This window comes from Hetaerina americana, unplaced genomic scaffold (assembly GCF_022747635.1).
Source record: "Hetaerina americana unplaced genomic scaffold, ioHetAmer1.1.p SCAF_8, whole genome shotgun sequence".
Classification (NCBI taxonomy): domain Eukaryota; kingdom Metazoa; phylum Arthropoda; class Insecta; order Odonata; family Calopterygidae; genus Hetaerina; species Hetaerina americana.
Genome location: NW_027287427.1, coordinates 36937561 through 36961416, shown reverse-complemented (window position 1 = coordinate 36961416; position 23856 = coordinate 36937561). Strand labels below are relative to the sequence as shown.

Below are 23856 nucleotides of genomic sequence, written 5' to 3'. Positions count from 1 at the left end.
TTTTAATATTCCTTCTGCAGTTGTTGCAAAGAGAGTATATTGTTCAAAGGCATCCGTTCAAGTCCTCTTATTTCAGATGAAATTATAATTGCATATTTTCCTCTATCAATGTCTCATGGAATGGAGAAATACTTGACTGTACATTGGGGACCTATTTCTTAAAGCATCACAATCTCTTAAAAAAGGCCATGCATGTAGAGTAGATTCATTCTGATCCATTTTTCCCATCTTCATTTCTTTTTATGGGTGAGTCATAAAAACTATTCATGTGTATAGGTAATTCATTTAGGTATTGTACATACTTCCTTAGTCTTGGGGTCTGTGGGAGAAGATGGTCATGGTCATAAATATTGACAAACAAGAGGGAGTTCTCCCTGCGAATTTCTGCTTAGAAGACAGGCTGGTATTAAACCAAATGCATAGACTAATGAAACAAATGCTTAGACCCCAACCTCTAATCAGAAATAAACTTGATCATGGGGCTTTGACTTTGGGAATCACACACATTTCAATGGAACTGACGAAGCTGCAGTGTTAATGAAAATATTTTCTTAAATATTCTTTTATTTATAGTAAAAAAAGTTTTATTGCTGAGTAACTATTTTTTGTTCAGGTCATGGTCTTGCAATTGGCTTTTGGAATGTTTTTTCAGGTTAACCAGAGCTTTACTTTTGAAACAGGTTTCTCTAATAGGATATTTTTTTTAATTTCAACAAATTACATAAGTAGTCTACAATGACTTGTGAATTGACTTACAGCCTAGAGAAACAGACTCTAAGGTTTTCAAACCCTTAATGTTGAATTGCTACATATCCCATCTTAACTCACTTCCAGATCCCAATCCAGTGACCAACATCACACCATATGTTGACTCCTCAAACATAACCCTTGAGTGGTTGCGCCCAGAGGGACGAATTGACTACTACACTCTGTCTTGGGAACCTTTGGAGCCATTGGTGAGAGAGGAGAGGGAGCCTGATAGTGAGGAAGGAAATCTTGGCCGTGTGACCAAGGTCACGATTGGTGGTGGAGGGAGCCGTAACATAAGTGGTGAAGCGGGGTCAGCTGAAAATTCACACGTGAAAGTGAGGGCCATCATTGGGGACCTTATGCCTGGCGTGAAGTATTCATTTGGGATATTCACCTCTTCATACAGCCTGAGAAGTAATACCACCATATTAGAAGCCAGGTCATGTAAGTAGTCTCAACTGAGGTTTCATCTCAGTGAGTCATAAGAGTAATCCTGGGTTTCAGGAATATTAGATAAAACTAGAATGTTACAAGCACCTCGGTTTCATTTTCATTTTGTAGAACTTGTAAATGCATGAAGGAACAATTAGTGAGAACTGATATTGAGTGTATTATTGCATGATTTCAAAGCATGTTCTTTGAAAAAAGTTAACAGCATGGATTGAAAGTTTTGGAGATGTGGATATAAAGAAGAATGGATGAAATAAGCTGGATAGGGAAGAGGACAAACAAAGAAGTTTGAAGCATGGTAAGGGCAAAGAGAATGTTTGTGGGGAAAGTGAATTGAGATGCAATAAGAGGGTATGGGATGTTGAATCCTACTGGAAGTGCCTACATAAGATGTGTTGATTGGCTATATAGGCATCTATGTTGGCACTTCCTCATAGGAATCATGTGATTGTAAGGAGAATTTAGCTGGGAAAGAAAATAGGGTAAATGGAGTTTATATTGTGAAGAAGTGTTTTAAAGTTCTCAGCATGCTGTAATTGTTTTCTGGAACAATCGCTAAGCTATTCGGTGTTGATGGTGTCAAATTTTGATGTAATAGGATATCCTGTACACACTTGCTTTGCTTCTACCATTTCTACTGATACAGTTAGCTGGGAAATGATAAAACAGCTTAAGGTAGAATTATCCATTACAGAGGCTGAATATGTGCTTGTCTGAAACCACAAATGATGCTGTTCATTTGCTAAGCTTATATGTAGTTTGAATTGCTTGAAGAGCAAAAGTGTCTTGTATTACATGTGCAGTGATAATTTGAGTGCTCAAATATTATCCATTAATCCTATTTTAAGAACTGAAGTATACAAAAAGACGAGAATTTTTCTGTGTAGATGTAAGATGCCATTTTGTACAAGAACAGGTGAAATGTAAATGCTTGTATACATAGGTATATCCATACTAAGAAAATGGTAGCAGATATTTTAACAAAGGGTCTAGGCATATTGAAGTGTTAATAGTGTTTCAATAATCTTGGCATGTTTCCTTTCTGCTAATGTTGTTCAATTAAAAGGAACTGTTTTGCTTGTTCAAGACTCATGTAATATATCAGATGCATGCAATGCTTCTTTTGTTTTTTGTCTCTCTGTTGCCAAACCAGATTTAACTCCCTTTAGACTGTGTCATGATCACCTGTCTGTACCCAATTTTCATTCTGGGAGGTCGTATTAAAAGTTTCTGTTAATCAAAGAGCACAAATTGTGTTTCCATATCTATAATCCTTTTGCACTCCATTGCCTAGTATTAGACTACCTACTAACTATTATGGAAAATTTTATACTACGAGGATAATGGCTGGAGATAAATTTTGAAAGCTTTGTATAGTTTACATCTATTTTATTTAGTAACTCCACTCTTTTGATTGGCATAATCTTTCAGTTTCATTATAATGGATGTTTACTCTATTGCCTATCTTTTGATTAGGTACAAGAAGAAACCTTCAGTAATTTCCTTAACTTATCAAAAAAATTGAAAATTGTGAGCATACGATGTAAGAAATACATTGAGGGCAACAAAAAAGCTGATGAAAATTTGAGGGTAGTGCAACCATGAGGTAGCACAATATTAAGCCAATACTGTTATAGCTGCCAGAAGTAACTGAAAAGTTTATACAAGGTTCACTATTTATACAAAATCAGAGAACTGCAAAAAAGGGGAAATTTTTGAAGTCACTCACCTTGTGATTGTATCAACAATATAATAAATTTGGTGGGATTACATTATTCTCATAGTATAAATACATATATAAGATAAACTGTACTGTATTTAGTGGAATCTGCAATGAACTCATATTTATTAAATTATTCTAGTCTTTTTGAATACTATAAACACCTCCTGATTAGGAATGTTTCCATTTTATCAGAGTCATTTGCTTAGAAGTAAAATCAGGTATTATGCTTTCTGATAAGTTTTAAAAGGTTTGAATGTGAATTTATTGATTTATTGTTATATATTTTGTTGTTGTAGCACTTAAACTGTCTGACATAGCTGTGATATGGTTTTGGTAGCATTTTTGGGTGACCACAAGAATATGATCGTTGTATCAAATGCCACTTATTACCTATGCACAATCCCACCATAGTTGCATGTTGAATGCATGGTTTGCCATTAGTTCAGATCTTAATTCAAGTTATTACACAATGCTATGGCATAATTATTCCTTCCATTGCAGTGCCGCTGATACAGAGTGAAGTTACTGTGGTGTACACCCATGCAGTGACTGATTCGCTGACCCTGCGTTACACTCCGACCCCACCTTCTACTTCACATTTTGACCTGTACCGCTTCTCACTGTCAGATCCAAGTGTACCCATAAAGGAGAAGTCTGCTACCGATTCTGACCGTAAAGTGACTTTCACGGGCTTGATTCCGGGACGCCTATACAATATAACCAGCTGGACCGTGTCTGATGGTGTTGAAAGTCTTCCTCTCCTCAGACAAGACCGACTTTGTGAGTGGAATTTTTATATTGATCATTTGGAAAATCACTTTGGTTTTAGAATGCATTTTCATTCCAAAATAAGTATCTTCTACTGTGTAAAACTATGTAACAAGGACTCTTCTTAATTTTATGGCCAGATCCTGAGTCAATCACCATGATTAATGCTACACGTGTTACTGATACTGAAATAACATTGGCTTGGGATACACCTAGAGGAGAATACAACACTTTTGAAGTAAGTAATTCTTGTATTGAAATGTTTTTTAGTTATTTTATGCCCACCCCCTGTGATTCTTTGTATTGACTTATGTTATCATGCACTTAGTAATTGTCATAGAAGAGAATGCAGTGTGTTTCTAAACTAAACATAGGGTAGATACCATTGAATTCTTGAGGATGAAATTGTGAATAAATTGAAATTACTAATCCAACAATTTGATGAACATAAATATTGTCCATAGACCTTCACATTACATACCAGACTTTTTACTATATTTTTATTCTAATAATAAGATATATGTGGTATGCATCATCTAGTAGGGAAAAATACTATTATTTCACCAGCTCATTGGAAATTTCTTGTGATTATTTTTGCATCTTATTATTAATTTCCTGCGGAAAGATAAGTTTTGAATTTGTAGTCCTCATTGCAGTTAAAAGTATTTCAGAATAGTTAAAATCATCAGCAGAATAATTGCTAAACACAAATGAGGTAGCAGGCATGTAATAATTCATGGAATTAATTGGAATCATTGCTTTATATTTAAAAACTATGAAATCAAGTGAGAAAGGTGTTTTCTAACTTGTCCTAAAAGTTGTTTATACCTTCTGGGAATTCTTTGTGATACCAATGGAATATTTTCATTGGTTTAAGGCACAATTTTACAGAGAAGCCCATAGCATTGTTCCTTTGACCAAATCTGTGGCTGAAATACTGTCATTTACATTTTAGGTGCAGTACCTCAACACTGAAGAAATGCTTAATCAGAACCTCACATTGCATGCTCCCATCACAATTAGTGGACTGAAGCCTCATCGTAATTATACTTTCACAGTAGTTGTTCGTTCAGGAACAGAGTCATCTGCTCTTCGGCGATCATTGCCTGTGTCTGCTATTTTTGCCACCAGAGAATCTGTGCCAGGAAAGGTATTGTCAAAAGAATTATTTCATGATTAAAAAATTGACTCAATATATTATTTATGACTGAATTTACATCCTGAATTCATTAGTGATTTATTATTGATGTTTATCTTTGTTTCAAATTATTTTACAGGTTGAAAAGTTCAATCCAATTGACATTCAACCAAGTGAAATTACTTTTGAGTGGTCACTTCCAAGTAATGAGCAGAATGGTGTTATCAGAAAATTCAGCATTACATATGGACTCGAGGTATGGCTTCAAAGTTCAAAGTTGTTCCTCTGGCTTCATTATGACATTCATGATTTAGGTATATATTAAGTCATCTTTCTGAGTATTCATAACATACCATGTAAACCATTGTGGTGTGCCATTTACTATAACTGTATTCTCAAACATGTGTAGAATAACAAAAGTGCCCTGTAGTTATTTTATTTAGTGCGAATAATTTAATTCCAATCCTTTATTTCAGGGATCTACTCATACTCAAGTTCGGGATTTCAAAGCTACTGAATTTCAAGGTCAAATCAAGACCCTTATTCCTGGAAAAACATATATCTTTAGGATACAAGCTGAAACCCGAATTGGATATGGCCCTGAAGCAATATGGAAAGAGAAAATGCCAATCAGAGGTAACTTTTACTTTTAATGTAATTAAAAAATACGTCCATCTATTTTTCAAGTCATCCTAGCGATGAATATTTCCTCTCAATCTGAAAATGTTTGTTTTTAAAGCGCAAAACCACCACAATCACCATTTATAGAATGAAAATTAATCATGTTGGCCATTAATATGTTTAAGTCAATTGAAATTATAATTTATAGCTTTAATTGTCTCTGATGTTTATAAAATTATTCATTCCTACATGAATGAATTACATTTTTTGAATGCAATCTCATTTCTAAGGACTTAAGAATTGGAAAATACAATCAAGATTCAGATAATTATGGCAGTGTCATTTTTCAGTATGTTCTTCATGTCAAAAGCAAAAGTTGGTCAATTTTTATATGAATTATAAACTATTTATTAAATGTAGGAAGACTTGGTTATTTGCAAAAAGTGGTGATGATTTTTAAATGGAAAATTTGTGGTTAAATGATAAAGTAAGAACATTTGAAGACCTAGTCTTTTTTTCTGATTGGACATAACTTATTTTATTATCAATTTCCTGTCATTTATAGCTCCTCCAGTACCCAACAGCCAAGTTGTGCCTACTGAGGTCTTTAGAACATCTACAACAATTCAAATTCGGTTCAGGAAAAATTATTTTTCGGAGCAAAATGGTGCTGTAAGTATAATAATTAAATTATTTTCCAATGCTGCATATTGCTTTTTCAATCTCATGATTTTTTCTGTCTTGTTAATGTAAGATAAAAAAATGACTATGGTACTTTAGCCAGTTTTTAAAACTTGATCATTCCTTTAATTATTCTCTCTTTGGATTTCTTGTGGGAAAGATTTTAACATGCTTACCATTGATGAAAATATGTAAATAATAGGGTGAATTACCAGTGTTCGAGAGGTTGCTGCTAACCCCTCTCTTCCCATGTTCTTGCCTTGTTGCTGTCTTAATTTTCATTCTCTGGCTTCCCCTGGTCATGTTCTCCCCCCTTTTCATTTCTCCTTCTCTTTCCTTCCCCCATACCATCCCTTGTTTCTCCCTTTTCTATCCAGAGCTTGGAAGAAAGAAATCAGCTGGAATTCTGGGGATTTCATCGACACTAAAGAAAATTTTCCTCAAAAGCTCACCCCTAATATTGAGGATGTTAATTTAAAAAATATATTATTCACATTCAAACTCACGATTAATGTTATTCCAGGATAACTTTATTGGAATCAAAAAGTCTTTTAGGATAATTACTGGTCACTAATTTAGAGTACTGCTTAGTAATGTAGGGCAATGTCATTATTGGAAAAAGGCAATAGTTTTTCTCACAGTTCAGTCATATTTGATGCCAAATGGAAATGGAAAATGTGGCATTCTCAGTGGGAAAAACAGTATGCCATCAAAAAGAATGGCTGTTATTGGAAAACTCGTCCTATGTAATGACTTCTGGGAAATGGTAGACCAAACCGAAAAATTTAATGGTGAAGTGAATTTCAAAGTAAATTTAAATCTAATTAAAAATAACCCATCAACTTCTTGTTAAAATCTGGACAGTGTTTAAGCAATAAATTATAATGAAATATTTCTATTCAGTCGTTAGCTTAAAACTTAAATAACCATAAACATCTGGTTACTATCTCAGTAGATTGCCTTTCTTACTCCAGGGGACATCCAGTAAAATAAAGTCATGCAGTGGTTAAAATTATGCACCAAAAATATACACGAGGCCATGAAATGAACCTTTCTCTCAATTAATGACCATTCTTGATATAGTTGCTAGTATTTTCTGAAAAGAGTGGACTAACTTATCCCTTAAATGTATGGCACATTTCAATCAGGTGCTCAGTGTGAAAATCTGACAATATTAAACATCTGGCACTGAATCTCAAAACATTGAAATTTTTCATAGAGTACCTGAATCATGTGAGCATCTGTACCCCTTGAATATTTGTTATTGGCAAATATTTATAGTTTTTCCTCTAATATACTTAGACATTGTTTTTTTAGTCCATTTGAGCAATTTTATTTAAGATTCATTCAATTTTAGGTGATAGCCTATGCGATCATCGTAGCAGAGGACACCAGTAAAAATGCTTCAGGACTTGAAATGCCCAGCTGGAGAGATGTTCAAGCCTACAGCGTGTGGCCACCTTATCAGGTTGGTTAATCTTACATATCCTACACTGAAGAATTCATTTTTGGGTATTGCACTTGGTAACACAACCTTATTCAGAACATATGTATGCATTTGCAAATGTATATTCAGTTTGATGCTTCTCTGAGAATTAGTGATCAGTAAAATATTGATTAAAAATATGTAATTTAATGTTTTTTTAGGTGATGGAGCCATATTATCCATTCAAGAATTCTACCCTTGAAGACTTTACAATAGGCTCAGAGAATTGCAACAATGATGTTGGCTACTGCAATGGAGCTCTAAAACCAGGAACCATATACAGAGTTAAAGTGAGAGCTTTCACAGCACCTGATAAATTCACGGACACGGCGTTTAGTTTTGCCATCACAACTGGTTAGTAAATTGACTGCGAAAAAGCATATGAAACCATTAGATAATCCTTTTTTGATATTGTTATATGACGTTTTGTTGTCTTGTGTACCTGTCTTGTTACCTGGAGTAATAATGTCTGTGATTTATTCCTAGACCGTGACAATACAGCTATGATTTATGGAACGACTATTCCTATACTTGCCATTATAATAGTCATAATAGTGATAATACTTGCACGTAGGAGGAGGAAAGCTAAACATAGAGGAAGAGGAATGAATCAGGCAATAACAAGGAAAGCAGCTGAGGCCCACAGGGGTAGTGGAAATGATAATCTGTCCTTACCTGACAGTGTCATCGAAACAACGTGTGTACAATTTCACTCTTCATGCTCTTTGAATATTGAATCCTGGTAATGAGATCATATATAATAATGACTTGTGTTGCTCCACCATTAGTTAAGGAATTGTTTTAATATTGTGATTGTGGCATTTTTGATCCTGAGTATCTTGTGCTTCATGAATTAACATCCTCAGATATGCTTGGTGAAATGCTTTAATTAAAAAAATAAATAACATGAGCTGTCAACCCTGCCCAATATGATGTTTCATTTTTTGTAGTAGAACCATGCAATATGATTTAGTTTTTGCAGGATCAGTATTAAATTTGTAAGAAGTTATATAATAATTGGAAAAAAGACTAATTTTGAGTTGGAGAAGCTCTGTTACCTTATTTCCCAAGTGAGTTTGAACCCATGCTGAGTGAAACCTCAATGTGGAAGGGTTCACAACTTTGAAATAATTTCCGTTTTGTAACATAAAACTCATCATATTGAAAATATAGATGATTTATTGTTTTATTTTACAATGATTTTTAATGGAGGTTTACAAGCATATCACTATTATTTTACAGTCGTCCCATTAAATTGAAGGACTTTGCTGAACATTATAGAATAATGTCTGCAGATTCAGATTTTCGCTTCTCAGAGGAATTCGAAGAGTTGAAGCATGTAGGAAGGGAACAGGCCTGCACTGCAGCTGATCTGCCAGTTAATAGGCCCAAAAACAGATTCACCAACATTCTTCCTTATGATCACTCACGATTCAAGCTTCAGCCGGTGGATGATGAAGATGGTTCAGATTATATCAATGCCAACTATGTTCCTGTGAGTATAGCACTCTGTATGCGGAAATAAGTGTTTTCAGTAATATTTGATGTGAATGAAATAAGTTTTTGCTTCTAAAACTTTCCAGCATTTTGAAGGTTCAGCCATCTTTTTCACAATGTCAAACTATGACCTCGATCTTTATTTAGTCTATTGATTGAAGATACAAAAAATAAAATGCCCTCAGCATTACTTTTACCATTTTATCAATGCTTAATGTAAATAGAAAACATTTAATGATTGCATATTGTATTCAAAACTTGTTGAGTTTTACTCAAGATAGCAGTTGTTTAGGAAAAATATTTAAAAAACATTATTTCTTTAGCATTGCATATGTTTTTGCCAAAGATGGAAAAAATAAACCAGTATTATTTGATTTTATGAATGTTTTATATATGGGGTTCCAATTCGCTAAATATGTTATTTCTCTTCTTATTATCCAAGGGCTTCAACTCCCCTCGTGAGTTTGTGGTGACCCAAGGTCCTTTACACTCCACCCGTGATGACTTCTGGAGGGCTTGCTGGGAGTCCAACTCAAGAGCAGTGGTCATGTTGACTCGCTGCATTGAGAAAGGAAGGGAGAAGTGTGATCGATACTGGCCCTATGACACACAGCCAGTGTTTTATGGGGATATCCAATTAACACTGCTGAATGAGTCCCTCTATCCTGACTGGAACATTTCTGAATTCAGGATGTGCAGGGTAAATATTCTGGATTTCGGATTTTGGATTAATTCCTATGCATAAGTTAATCCAGTTATTGGAAAAAAATGTCATGTATAGTGCTTAAGAGCAGTATTCAGAAAACCCTTATGCAGACAGTTGAGCAATCCTAATCAGGAAATCCCTGAACTGGAAATACTCAATCGCAGAAAGAATTTGCTTGCAAAGTTCCCGAAGCTGCACTTCACTCTTGATGTTTATTATCCCATTCTTGTGTCTTCCATGATCTTTTTTGAATGCAAATTTATTCATGAGAATAATTGTGGATTCTTAAATATTTGCTTTGTATTATCAAATGTAAACAAGTTATCCAATTAATTGGCATGAATTTTAGTTTGAAGATCATGAGAAACTCTTACTTTTGACCTGATACACTGTGTCAGATCTTCAGCTAATTACTTTGAGGTACAAAAATCCCAACCACAGGAGATTAATCGAGAGCCTTAAAAAGTATTGGAGTGTTCCCGGTAGTACCATGCAAATAAAAATTATTGGATTAAATGTGTTATTGCAGTGTATCAGTAGTGTAATTGCAGTGGATCAGTTAAAAAATAGTTATGTTACAAAATCTAATGCCACTGCAATTACTTAGGTTAGTCCACTTAGGTTTAGATTAAAATTTGCAAAATATTACTCATATTTGATAATAGTTCATTTCTTTATAATACAGAAAATAAAATAACGCTGAACTTCAGTAATTTTGTTCTGCCCCTTGAATTGTATTTCCATGATACAACATTTAGATCAGGGCATATTGGCATAACTAAAATGATAATTACATGAGGCAAAACCATGTTGATTTCAATTCAGGTAAAATAGTGATGCTGATAAATGATTGAAACCTGTAAGAAATAATATGGACTCCTTCAAATGCATGGGAAAAATATTGCTTTGCAAACAGGCTCACGACCTAATAAATGAACAGTTTTATGATGACAGGTTTAGAACAATGCAGTTTTGTGTGTGAGTAAGTAGTTATATACTGTCACTTGCACAATTTTCTCCACAAAAGTCCCCATTTTCATAGCATGGCTTATCAATTATCTATTTCATGACAAAGCCTGCCCCCAACAATGTCCTTCATCATAATCTGTAATTGTCATAAATCCAAGAATGGTAGGCACCGCTGAAAAAATTATTTCTTTTAGGTTGTCGAGTCATCAAACCAATTCCACACCTTTTAAATTGTAAAATTTTATTGGGTTCATAAATATTGACTAGAAAATGTATGTTATCCATATATCTCCTATGTTTTTTATCGATACATGTATGATATATATGGCAGTGTTTAAATTATTTTCTGACTCCTTTTAAGTAATTAACGTTTTAATATCAATTTTATAGTGCATATTTGCTTACACATAAGTTCTTATTGAACCACCAGCCACAGCTATCAAACCAAAAGTTGGTTTTTTCCCAGGAAAATCTGGCACTAAAAAAATTACTAAGCTTGGGTGGAGCTGAGAGTGCCCAGAGGAATCACCTGGAATCAAACCCAGAACCTCCTGTCAGTAACCCAATAGTAAACCCACTGGATTATCATACCCCATCCACTGTTGAACCGCCAATGAAAAAGGGGCCTGAGATGAAAGATCACTGTTGCTTTCAGATAATTTTGTCATTTTATATATTAAAACACATTTTAATGCAAGAATTGGCCAGTAATTTCAGAGAGACTCATGGCTGTATATTTTCAGATTATGCATTGCTTTGGTAGAAAGGTCATTGGTTTAGTTTTTTACACTAATTGTTAATAATTTATGTTAGAGTCAGTAGAAACATTCAGTTGATGGTAGTATTATTTTTTATTAAGCTTACCTTCATGATAAGAGGAAAAATTGTGACTAAGATTTAATGTTTCAAAATATTTTACTTAGCATAGCTGTATATGCACAAGTTGGCGAGGCATGTTCAAATGTCGTACGATTAGTACGCTAATTTCCAGTTTAATTATTGCTTGAAATATTTCAGGGGGATCAATCGAGAATCATTCGCCACTTCCACTTCACAACATGGCCTGATTTTGGGGTGCCTGATCCACCCCAAACTCTGGTTCGTTTTGTACGAGCATTCCGAGAAAGAGTACCTCCAGATCAGAGACCAATTGTCGTTCATTGCAGGTATGTTGGTATTGTTATGTATTGTTCTGATAACCTTAAGGTCTGTATTTAGGGTCATCGTGAGGCCATCCAACTGGACATATCAGAAGAGGGTATGTATGTATGTAGAAAAAAGTATAAATATGTGTGTGTGTGTATGTGTGTGTGTGTGTGTATATATATATATATATATATATATATATATATATATATATATATATATATATATATATATATATATATATATACACACACGAGGGTCATCCGGAAAGTAGTACCCGTTCGTGAAATAAAGACACAAAAGTAAATATTAACAAACATAAAAAATTTTATTTGAAAGAGGATACTTTAAACTACTTCTCAACATAATCTCCAAGCAAATTAAGGCATTTGTCATAACGTGTGACAAGTTTCTGTATTCCTGCTGCATAGTCCTTCGCCGCCAGCTCATTGAGATACGCGAGGGACCCATCTTGCACAAATTTTTGCATAATGCAGATGGTGTTTAACAATTTCATGAACAATTGTTCGAGAAACATTGGGAAAATGCTCACAGATGTCATCAATTGTGACGCGCCGATCGTTCCTCACGAATTCGTCAACTGAGCTCACCAGTTGGTCTGTAATGACAGACGGTCTACCCGAACGCTCATCGTCGTGTGTGTTCCCCCTCCCCATGTTGAAGTTGCGACACCACCGCCGAACAGACGACTCGTCCATTACATTGTCTCCATACACCTCCTTTAATTGGCGATGAATATCACATGGGCGAACGTTTCTTGCATTGAGGAATTTAATCACTGCCCTCACTTCACAACTGGCGGCGTTCTCAATTTTTTTAAACATTGTAAACAATCACAGAAACAACACAGGCAATGCTAGCGTCACGCAACTTGGCTCAGAGAAGGCAGACAAGCCACTGAAGCTATCTGACCTCGTCCAGCGGCTACTCGCGTCGTCAGCACTTCATGCGGCACGAACGGGTACTACTTTCCGGATGACCCTCGTGTGTGTGTGTGTGTATATATATATATATATATATATATATATATATATATATATATATATATATATATATATATATATATATATATATATATATATATATATATATATATATATATATATATATATATATATATATATATATATATATATATATATATATATATATATATATATATATATATATATATATATATATGTATGTACGTACATGCATACATGCATTTATATACATATCTATTATTATTAGGTCATCTACCGGTTCAGGTCCCTCTTCATCTCTGAGTACTTTCTTCCTCCCTTCATCCTATCCAACATCCCTATCCTGTTCCTGCCTTTTCCTTGTTTGCCTAACATCCTCCCCTCTATTACAGTCTTCAAATCCCACTGCCGGTCAATACCCCCTTCATCCACTTTTCCTGCCTCCATAGGATTTCTCCCAACAAACCCCTGTCCTTTTCCACCATACCAAGTACTTCCTCGTTTGTTTTCTTCTCTGTCCATTTCACCTTCTCCCTTCTTCTCCACACCCACATTTCAAAAGCCTCCAGTCTACGTCTATCCTCTTTGCCTAATGCAATTATTCTCCTTACGTCCATACTACTTTGGCCGTGCTGGTCCAAAACACTTCCGAGATACGTGAACTGTTCTACCTGCTCTAGTTTTTGCCCTCCTATTTTAATGTTTAGCTTAGCCTTTTTCTTTCTAGAAAATCGCATCGCCGAGGAGCAAATCTGGGGTGAACATGAAAATAATTTGTATGAAAAAAAGAACAAAGCAAAAAAGAGAAAAAACTGACACTGTGAGCATACAATAAAATTTTATATCATATTTGCTTTTATTAGGAGTAACAGGCTGTAATAAGAGTTTTTCAATTGCATGACATCATTTTTCTTCTCTCCCTTTGGCTTACAGAGAAATCTTTGCATTTCGATATCTCTCCATGCTGATACAGGAGTTGAGATGTACAATATTCATTTAATAATATTAATTGTTAAAATAAAATAATTATAAGTGGGGTCATTATACTGAATAGACAATAACTATCAGATATCTTGGTTATGCAAACCACATTAGATACATATGTCTAGTAATATCAACTATATTGCCATAATTAGATTTGTAAACATTGTCTCTGGTCTCTAGTAAGTGGCCCTTCCATCCAGGGTCCATTTATCCTTCTGTTTGCAGTGACATGACTAGATTGCACCACCTGATTTAAAGTAGTCCAATTGATTTTCCCTACACGGTCCATATATTCTATAATCAACATGGTACACATACTACAGGTACAGTCTCTCCATGTGTGGAAAGTTGATATACCATTCTCTTCTATGTATATATTTAGAATAACTTAGAAGACAGTAGCATTTATAGTGTCGTATTGACAATTTTTGTTGACCTTAGATACGAGGGTAGTTTGAAAGGTTCTCGGATTCACCACCAGGTTTCGCTGCTAGCTCAATGAGTTTTTTGCATAGCAATAGGTAATCCTTTATGAGTAATCATGTAACGCGTCAGTGTTCAGAGAAGATATCTGTAGCACAGATGCCTCTCTGTTGTTGTTCCTGAGTAGTGGTTTGCAAAGATGGAAAAAATTGAGAACTAGGGATTAAATAATTAGTAAAGAAAGGAATAAAAGAAAAGGAAATTTATGCCGACTTTCAGCGCTTTAGGGGACTCTGCTCCTTCATATTCAGCTGTTTGAAAGTGTACAAATGAGTATATTTTGTTTGGACAGCTTAAGTAATGATCCCCATAGTGGTTGACCAAAATGTGCCCTTATCCTAGAAATTATTGCAAAACTGCATAAAATGGTCATGGAGGATCACCGACTGTAAGTGCAAGAAATTGGTGAAGCTGTATGGATGTCATATTAATGGGCATATTGCATTTTAGCAGTTGAATTGGATATGAGAAAATTATCTGCTAGATGGGTGCCATAACTCTTGACCCGGGATCACAAACACATAAGGATGGAAATTTCTGAACAATGCTTGACCTGTTTTAAGAGCAACCAACAAGATTTTCTGCATCGATTTGTGACCGATGTGAAACTTGGGTCCACTACTGTACCCGAGAGACAAAACAGCAATCAAAGCAGTGTAAATATGTTGATTCAATACCATCAAAGGAAGGGAAGGCAATGCGGTTGGCTTGAAAGGTGATGGCTTCAGTTGTCTGGGATGTGAAAAGGACTCTGCTGATTATCTTCCCATTGGTCCATCAATTACTGAAAAATGATATATAAACACCCAGACCAACTACAGCAAAAGATACATGAAAAAAAGTCATCTTTCATCAAGACAATGTGTGCCCACTCACAAGTGTCATTGCCATAGCAAAAAAACGTGAACTAAGATACAAATTGTTGCATCACCCACCTTATTCGCCTGGTTGGGCTCTGTCGGATTTCTATCTCTTCCTGAAGCTCAAAATTTTCCTTGGTCGATGCAGATTCTCTTCAAACAAAGAACTAATAGCCGAAGTAGACAGGTATTTTGCTGGCCTGAAGGAATCTAATTTTTGAGATGGGATGAAGACATTGGAACATCGCTGAACTAAGTGCAATGGTGTAGAGGAAGATTGCATTGAAAAATAAAATAGTTGCACTTAGGTAAGTTGTTTATTTCTCTGCCATACCGAGAACTTTTCGAATTACCCTAGTATATTGGCTCTTTAAAATTACCTATGTTGATATAATTGTTGTGAAATCTCCTATTTACCTGTTATCATTATATCATGATGTCATATAGTGCAACACAGAAGGATTATAAGGTTCACTGTTCCTGTTCTAAGGTGTTCATCTAATTGGCAAACTGGCTTCTTTCTCTTATTTCTCAGTGCTGGTGTGGGCCGATCAGGGACTTTCATAGCCTTAGATAGGTTGTTGCAGCAGGTGAAGCGTGGTGACCAAGTTGTGGATATATTTGGCATGGTGCATGCCATGAGGAGAGAAAGGGTTTGGATGGTACAGACAGAGCAGCAGTACATCTGTATTCATCAGTGCCTGTTGGCTGTGCTTGAAGGAAAGGAAAATGACATTCCTCCTGCCCAGCAGCTAATCCCTCGTGAGATGCATGACAATGAAGCCTTTGAAGGCATGTAGATTTTCTTAAAATACCATGAACTAATTTGAAAGAAAAATTTTTATGTTATGTGATACATTATTAAAATATATATGTGACTGAAACTCGTTTTAACCTGCTGTAAGTTCAAAGAACTGTGGGAGATACTGCAACAGTAACATTTAACTTAAAAGCCCCCCAAAATTTTGGAGTGTGAGAGAATGCCTCGGTAGCTTACGTGGTTAAAGCACTCAGCAGAACATCAAGGGATCCGAGTTCAAATCCCAGTCAAGGGGAATGATGTTTTACACTTTGTCATTGTTGCAAATGCTGTAAGTTTTTCTTTGTGCATTTATGATGAGTTGGTGATGTTACCACTTAAAAGTCGCTATTCACTTGAAAATAGAAAATCTGTAGACATTTTTTTCTGAGGGTTCTTATTTATTGGCTGGCATATTAATTATCACTGGTTAGCCACTTGCTCACTTGGAGACCATTTCTGAAATCTGCATAACGTTTTACAAGTCCCTAAAATGATATTACGTGCAATATGGAACATTGTAAACCACCCATCTTGGAAAAATATAGATTGAATAATTGTTGAAATGGATTTGCTTTAACTGGAAGAAATTGAATGAGCAAATTTGAAGGTCCTGTTAGAGACTTTCAGCTGGAAATGGTTCCCAGGAGTCAACTTTGATCAGCAGTTAAGGTGTAATTTTATATAGTTGCTGAAACTATTTATTGAAATGCAATTTGAAAAAAATTGGACATGTTATACCTGCAGTTCCTGGCTTAAAATTTGATTTGTTTTAGTGCCAAACTAGCTTAAATGAATTAACTTTTAAAACATTAATTACATTTTAATGCAATTTAATTGTAGAAGTGTTGTTTGATCAAGTTGGTTTGAAATGTTTTGGCCTATCTAACCATTTTTACCACGCAGCAATTAATCTTGTATTCAGATGTAGATTATGATTGTGCCTGAAAGTGAGTTAATTTTGCTTGTCTCATTAGAAGTTCATTCTTCTCAGACCCTGTGGGAGAAATATTAAGCAAATAGGTTGGGGCTTAAGTTTTGGAAGGTTAAGATAATTCGTGGACCTTTGAATTTTGACGTTCATAATTTTTTGCATAGGCCCAGAAATATTAAGCCTTCAATTTCATAAGTGCTTGATTATATTGAAAGTGGTTGAATTCATATGCACAATGTTTCATTGGGGTTAATGATTATATGTTGCTAATTTGCCATAAATAACCTGAGTGCTGACACCCTTGAATAATAAGTTTCCATACTTGCTCAATTATCACAATAGTATAATGGCTGAAAATGTTATTTACTGCTATAAAATGCTATTTTTTACAATTTTCTTGTACTCAAATGATGGATTAATGCCAATGATGATAATCCTTTTTAAAAGAATGCTTATAGAAGAAGCTATGAATACAGGGTTCGTCCGGAAAATAAGTGTACTGAGCTCAGGAAAAAAAATTTATTACACTTTTACATATCTTAAGCTAATATTCCTCAAAATAGGACCCTTGTGAGTCGATACACTTGTTCCAGCGGCGTTCCCATTCCTGGAACGCTCCCGCGAAGGCATCATCGGGAACCTCTCGAAGACTCGTCGTCGACCTCTTCTCTGCCCTCCACGAACATCTTGTGCCACCGAAAGATCATGTTTCTGGACATGGCTGACTCCCCGTAAGCCTGGTTAATCATACCGACAGTTTCGGTAGACGATTTCCCAAGCTTTACCGCAAATTTGATGGAATAACGCTGCTCCAAAAACTTCGGCATCGCGTTCCGTGACGTGGGTCGAAGCATGGAGGTTTGTGTTAACAGAGCTCCTCACTACACCACAGCTCAGAGCCGACTGCCTTTTTCAGCGTCGCTTGCCAACATACCCCCCTCCAATCACAGCCCGTCAGAGCGATGCTGGGCGCGCCTGGGGCGGCGCACCCAGCCCAGGAGTCAGTACACTTATTTTCCGGACAAACCCTGTATATGAAAGAATAAATATATACTTTTACCTTGGCAACTTAGGAGGTGGTATGATAATGCAAAGTTGCAAAATAGCATTGATGAACAGCACATGTGGCTTTATTTGGGAATTTTGGTCAGAGTAGTCTCATAATTTCATAAGCTTCTAATGCGGAATGTAACTCCTTCCTTATATTTTGACTTTGGCAGTATATTTTTTCCTTGATAATTAGTTTTTTAGAGCAATACGAGGGTGGATAGGGAAGCATCTACTCACTGCCATTTTCTCCAGAGAGGATCAATTGCCTACCTGTCACTCATTTGTTCACTCCTTTGTAGATAGTGACAATTTTTTATACATATGTGCCAACCATTTTGCATGCAGTTTTTGAAACACTGTTGGAGATTCTTTCATTATACTTTATCATGATAAAAGAGCGTTAATATTCTATCATATTTTTAAGATAAACTGCAAATGACTATCTTAAATCACTTTTTTGTGAAGTTGAGTACAGGAGAAATGATCTTAGGGATAATTATCAGAGCTGGACATCATTTTGTGTGACATTTATATGGAGTCATCATTTTACAATCATCAGTGAACAGATGTGTGTGTTTAAAGAACTTCATAGTTCTGACAGGACTAGCGAGAGCTGCAACGTATGTTTTTATTCTCATTTACGAGGGTCATCCGGAAAGTAGTACCCTTTCGTGAATTAAAGACACAAAAGTAAATATTAACAAACATAAAAAATTTTATTTGAAAGAGGATACTTTAAACTACTTCTCAACATAATCTCCAAGCAAATTAAGGCATTTGTCATAACGTGTGACAAGTTTCTGTATTCCTGCTGCATAGTCCTTCGCCGCCAGCTCATTGAGATACGCGAGGGACCCATCTTGCACAAATTTTTGCATAATGCAGATGGTGTTTAACAATTTCATGAACAATTGTTCGAGAAACATTGGGAAAATGCTCACAGATGTCATCAATTGTGACGCGCCGATCGTTCCTCACGAATTCGTCAACTGAGCTCACCAGTTGGTCTGTAATGACAGACGGTCTCCCCGAACGCTCATCGTCGTGTGTGTTCCCCCTCCCCATGTTGAAGTTGCGACACCACCGCCGAACAGACGACTCGTCCATTACATTGTCTCCATACACCTCCTTTAATTGGCGATGAATATCACATGGGCGAACGTTTCTTGCATTGAGGAATTTAATCACTGCCCTCACTTCACAACTGGCGGCGTTCTCAATTTTTTTAAACATTGTAAACAATCACAGAAACAACACAGGCAATGCTAGCGTCACGCAACTTGGCTCAGAGAAGGCAGACAAGCCACTGAAGCTATCTGACCTCGTCCAGTGGCTACTCGCGTCGTCAGCACCTCATGCGGCACGAACGGGTACTACTTTCCGGATGACCCTCGTATATAATAGGCACCTCATTATCCATATTATTATCATATCATTCACTTTTCCTCAGTCTGTGTTAGCTTTGTGTAAAAATTTTGAGAACGGCATCACATTACTAATATTGATAGTCCAGGATTTTTCAGAATAGTTTCAAGAAGTTAATGTTATCTGTAGCTGTTATCTAATTAATTATCTGATATTCCATCCTTATTTGGATTTTCATATTACCACATTTTCATCTGGAAGAGATGTGAACTAATGTACAGTTTTGAGGCCTTGAGCTTTCTGCCTCAGACTTAAATCAAACATCTTATAGGGAAGGCAGAATGTCTTCTGCAAATTCTTATGCTAGGTCTTCTTGCTGGTATTTCTTCTGGACCTTGGGTTCCTGGTCTCATTATTTCGATCTGATTTGCTATTCCTTTTGATGACATTAATATGCTGCTCCTGGGCTCATCAAGGTCTTTTCATGCACTAATATTTTTTCAATAGATATGATCTTACATTTGTTTTGAATAATGGCTTTATTTATATTGTATACAAAAATTTCCCTTTGAAGGTTACTCATCTGACTTATTCCAAAAACATGGCTATTTCTTTTGAATTCTCCTCTGCATTTGTTTTAACCTCCTTGTTGGATTATCCATTTTTCAAATTCGTTTAATGTTTTAGTCATAATCAGTCAAATTAGTGGTATGGTGACCATTAGTGACTCTTTGGAAGCAGATTCATGTCAGAGCAGCCATTTCTTTTAGCCTTGCTGCATTATTTTTAAGTAAGAAAACACCTACCTAAAAATCACCCATTTTGAATGTCCATCAAATGCAATTCCTATACTTCCTCTCAGCGGAAGCATTATATGCATCTATCTGATTTTGTGTAGTTTAAACATTGATGCTAATCACCATGAGTTAGAGATCAAATTTGTACCATTAAATATGATGTAGTCCCATAGAACCTTATTGCTGTTAACACTGGGAGTGTGTAATGCTTGCAGTAAGACATGAACTAGTATAGAGATAATATCTATATTTGCAGGTGAATACTTTTAGTTATTGCAGTACCTTATTTTCACTGTGTGTACAATTTTCAGATTGTAATTAATGATACAGTGCTAGGGCCTGCTGTGTGACAAGGTCAAGTATAGATGCCCATAAAAATTACATTTCATGCTATCAAGCTTGGTTGGGATAGGTATAACAGAAAAATTGGAAGCTTGATTCATGTAAACATTTGCAGTTTTAGAAATCAAACATTTTTGGTATTTGGTTTACTTAAATGATACATGGTATCATATGTTTAGTGGAAAATGGTTATGATATAAAGTTTTATCTCTATGCTTTGTGCTATGAAGAATGATCCCTTAAATATCATGAAGATGGACTAATTGTAAGTGCAGTTATCCAGTGACCACCACCTAGCTGTAAAATAATAATTGGGCTCTTTGGTGGTAGTAGTGATAGTTGTATTTGGTTTACTCAATGCTTTAGGCTAATTTTATTCTGCACCATACAAACAAACTCATTAATGTCACAATTTCCATAACATATTTCTAACCACAATATTGGGATTAACAGGCAAGCATAAGCACTGGTACCAAAATATAATTCACTGGTGGAAGGGGTCTGTGGTTTTGCATACATATTCGGCTAAGTTCAAGACTGTGGGACAGTTATAATATATTCTGCCGGATGAAATTGGAATCTCAAGCTTGAACCATTCCTGAAGTAAACTGCTTATTATCTCAACATTTTTCTTACATCCAACAGAATCTTCCTTAGTTTCTCGGGCTGAAGTTTGTATGGAGGAAGAAAAGTGCTTCTACGGATGTGCATTTCTTCCGAAGGAAGAGTCCATTGTTCTTTTTCCTCTTGCCTCTCTGACACCTACATTGATTCAGAATCTCGGGCATTCTTTCACTCACCCAAAGTTCCATCTTTTCGGGATCATTCTTTCTGGTGTAAAGTAAACACTTTTTTGGTTGAAACTAACCTTTTAGTGCAATGTGTGGAGGTTATTAGTTCATTCTAATGGTATCTACATTAAGTAGAATTTTACTGTTTTTCATTCTTGCTCGGCAAATAAACAACTGCTTCCCTTCTCCTTGTTGGTGTTTGATAATTTGTAGGTAAGAACTCAAGTGTGGACACATCCATAGACTCTGCTCTCGGGGAGAAGGAGAGATGATGGGATCTTTGGTGCTCAACTGCACTAAATCTATTTTTCGGGTAAAAAAATGTGTAAATCATTTGTATTGTTGTACAGTATGCCTGATTTGTTGCTCTTTGTTACTTGTTGCATGTCTATTGCATAGTCATTAGGTAGTCATTACATTGAGGCCTCTTTTGTACAGGTGTGAAAACTTCATTGTAGGTCTTCAGCTTTACAATCATTCCTATTTAAAATTTAATGCTGTTATTTACCACTTGGCATATCCCCTGCATTTTCAAATGTGTGGAGTGTATTGATGTAATGCATCAGGGAGTAATCTTGAGTTTGTTATCCTCCTATGGGATAGGATTTCCAATTTTCTTTTATTATTATTCAGTGACTTAAACCTTTTTTGTCTTGTCTTGTTGGAATGAGGTGATTGTTGGCTTATGAATTCGAATTGCAAATAAAATTTGAAAGAATCCATAAAATGTGAATGAAATATCAATGAATTTGTAAAGAGCATGTATGAAAGTGAAAGGAGAAATGATGAGAGGGTTTTGAAACCAAATTGTAAAGAGATTTAAAAAGTAACTTAGTCATAAAAAGTTAAAATATTTTCATTTCACGAGGTACAATTTATTAGGATGTCAGTTAGTATGGTTTACCATGCACAGACATTATGTTCATGTGGAGCATATGTGAGACATCATCATGATAACTCTTAGGTCACATTTTTTGTAATGAAGTTCATGAAAGCATGAGACTAAAAAGGAATATTAGCCATTAAAATTGAAAGAGCCTCTTGCATGCTTTTGCCCATGTGGTTCGTGTAACACACTTATATATTTGCATAGTTGAGCTTTCTGTTGATATGTTTGGCATAGTTACAACTATTTCATCTCACAAAAAGTTGGTGTGCTTGAATGAATGTAATGGCTTTGTAGTGTTTCTTTATCACCAAGTTGAAAGTGGTTACAGAATGCATGTCTATTTGTCCCCAAAAAAGCAAATGAATAAAATTTGTTAGATTAATTATGAAAATTACAAAATACATATTTCCTGATTTAAGCATCCTTGTATAAAGTTTAAAGTTGAACATTGGCCTTTTAAATTTTAATTCATATACAACATGTGCACTACCATAACATAAAAAAATCCACTACTTGGTACCAGGTACAAAATTTTTAAACCATATCATACCATTGAATTTATATTTCATCTAATGATTTCATTTGAATTTACAGACGATGAGGGGATAGCTGAATCCGGAATGTGAAGCACAAGCTACTCTACAGCAGAATTTAGCTGGTGTGATTCACAGAAACTCTAAAGTGAGGAACAGAGGACACAGAATTTAATAGCATTGGTGAAGTGAAATGCTTTCTGTTTCTCCAGCTGCTGGTGTACTCAGGAAAAAAATAAGCTGGAAGGCTCATAATCCGTCCAATGTTCGATTTTTTAATGACATATCTTTCAATCAAGTGATTGCATCAGGCATTTGGAATGCTCAGTGAATTGTGAACATTTTAAAGAGAGTTGAAATGTGTTTTTATTATTTTTCTGTTTTCAGAAAATGTGCCTTAAAATGTGTATGCCAATATTTTATAATTGTTTGGTTTTCAGGGCTATTGAAATTGCCAGAATTTTCATCTGACAGCCCACATGTTCCTTAGAATGGTCCACAAGTATCAGTACATATTTTAGATTTTTTAAAGGGATTATTTTAAATAAACTCTATATGATTTCTTTTAAAGATGACCAATGTATTTATCAAGGTAGTACAAATGCTCTTTTACTTCTACTTTGGTTGATTTATGTTCAGTAATACAGTGTGTACCCATTATAATATGTCATGTGGACCTGTTTAAAAAAAAATTCATTCGAGTTGGCCCATCCTGGATTGTCATAATAAGAGATTGGCAACCTCAATGTATGTTTAATTATGAAACATCATTAGAGGGAAAATATGATTCCAAAAATTGAAAAATATACTGTAATATTCCATACACAATACACTTTTTTCCATAAAAAATTATGAAAGGGCATATTATATTTGGTGAAAAATGTACAGTGTAATGTGCATAACATTTTCATAGGATCAGAGTAGATATTTTCGTACATATTTTTAGCCAGTTAATACCGTACATTTTAATGCATGTAGCTTCGACATGGTTACAAAAAATAAAAATAATAATCAGGTAATGTATGGAATGAAGCCAAATTATGTATTTCAGTTCCGTTTAATTATAAATCTACCAGTATAGTTTTTGAAGTAGCCTTCAACCCTACAA

General features: G+C 35.3%; 1 protein-coding gene across 2 annotated transcripts in view; it reads left to right on the top strand.

Annotated features, from left to right (window-relative positions):
- Positions 1-23187, top strand: part of Ptp10D (Protein tyrosine phosphatase 10D) — a 325242-nt gene extending 302055 nt beyond the window's left edge. Inside the window, exons 15-30 of one of the 2 annotated variants that reach the window (XM_071596770.1) lie at positions 835-1194; positions 3425-3703; positions 3832-3929; positions 4647-4841; positions 4969-5085; positions 5306-5465; positions 6016-6122; positions 7489-7599; positions 7779-7971; positions 8104-8314; positions 8860-9112; positions 9557-9814; positions 11807-11955; positions 15784-16040; positions 21540-21639; positions 22810-23187. In XM_071596770.1, the coding sequence (XP_071452871.1) occupies positions 835-1194; positions 3425-3703; positions 3832-3929; positions 4647-4841; positions 4969-5085; positions 5306-5465; positions 6016-6122; positions 7489-7599; positions 7779-7971; positions 8104-8314; positions 8860-9112; positions 9557-9814; positions 11807-11955; positions 15784-16040; positions 21540-21598 (2807 nt within the window). In that variant the 3' untranslated portion in view covers positions 21599-21639; positions 22810-23187. The remainder of the gene's footprint in view (positions 1-834; positions 1195-3424; positions 3704-3831; positions 3930-4646; positions 4842-4968; positions 5086-5305; positions 5466-6015; positions 6123-7488; positions 7600-7778; positions 7972-8103; positions 8315-8859; positions 9113-9556; positions 9815-11806; positions 11956-15783; positions 16041-21539; positions 21640-22809) is intronic. The other variant, XM_071596771.1, reaches the window with a different exon arrangement.
- Positions 23188-23856: the final 669 nt, after the last annotated feature.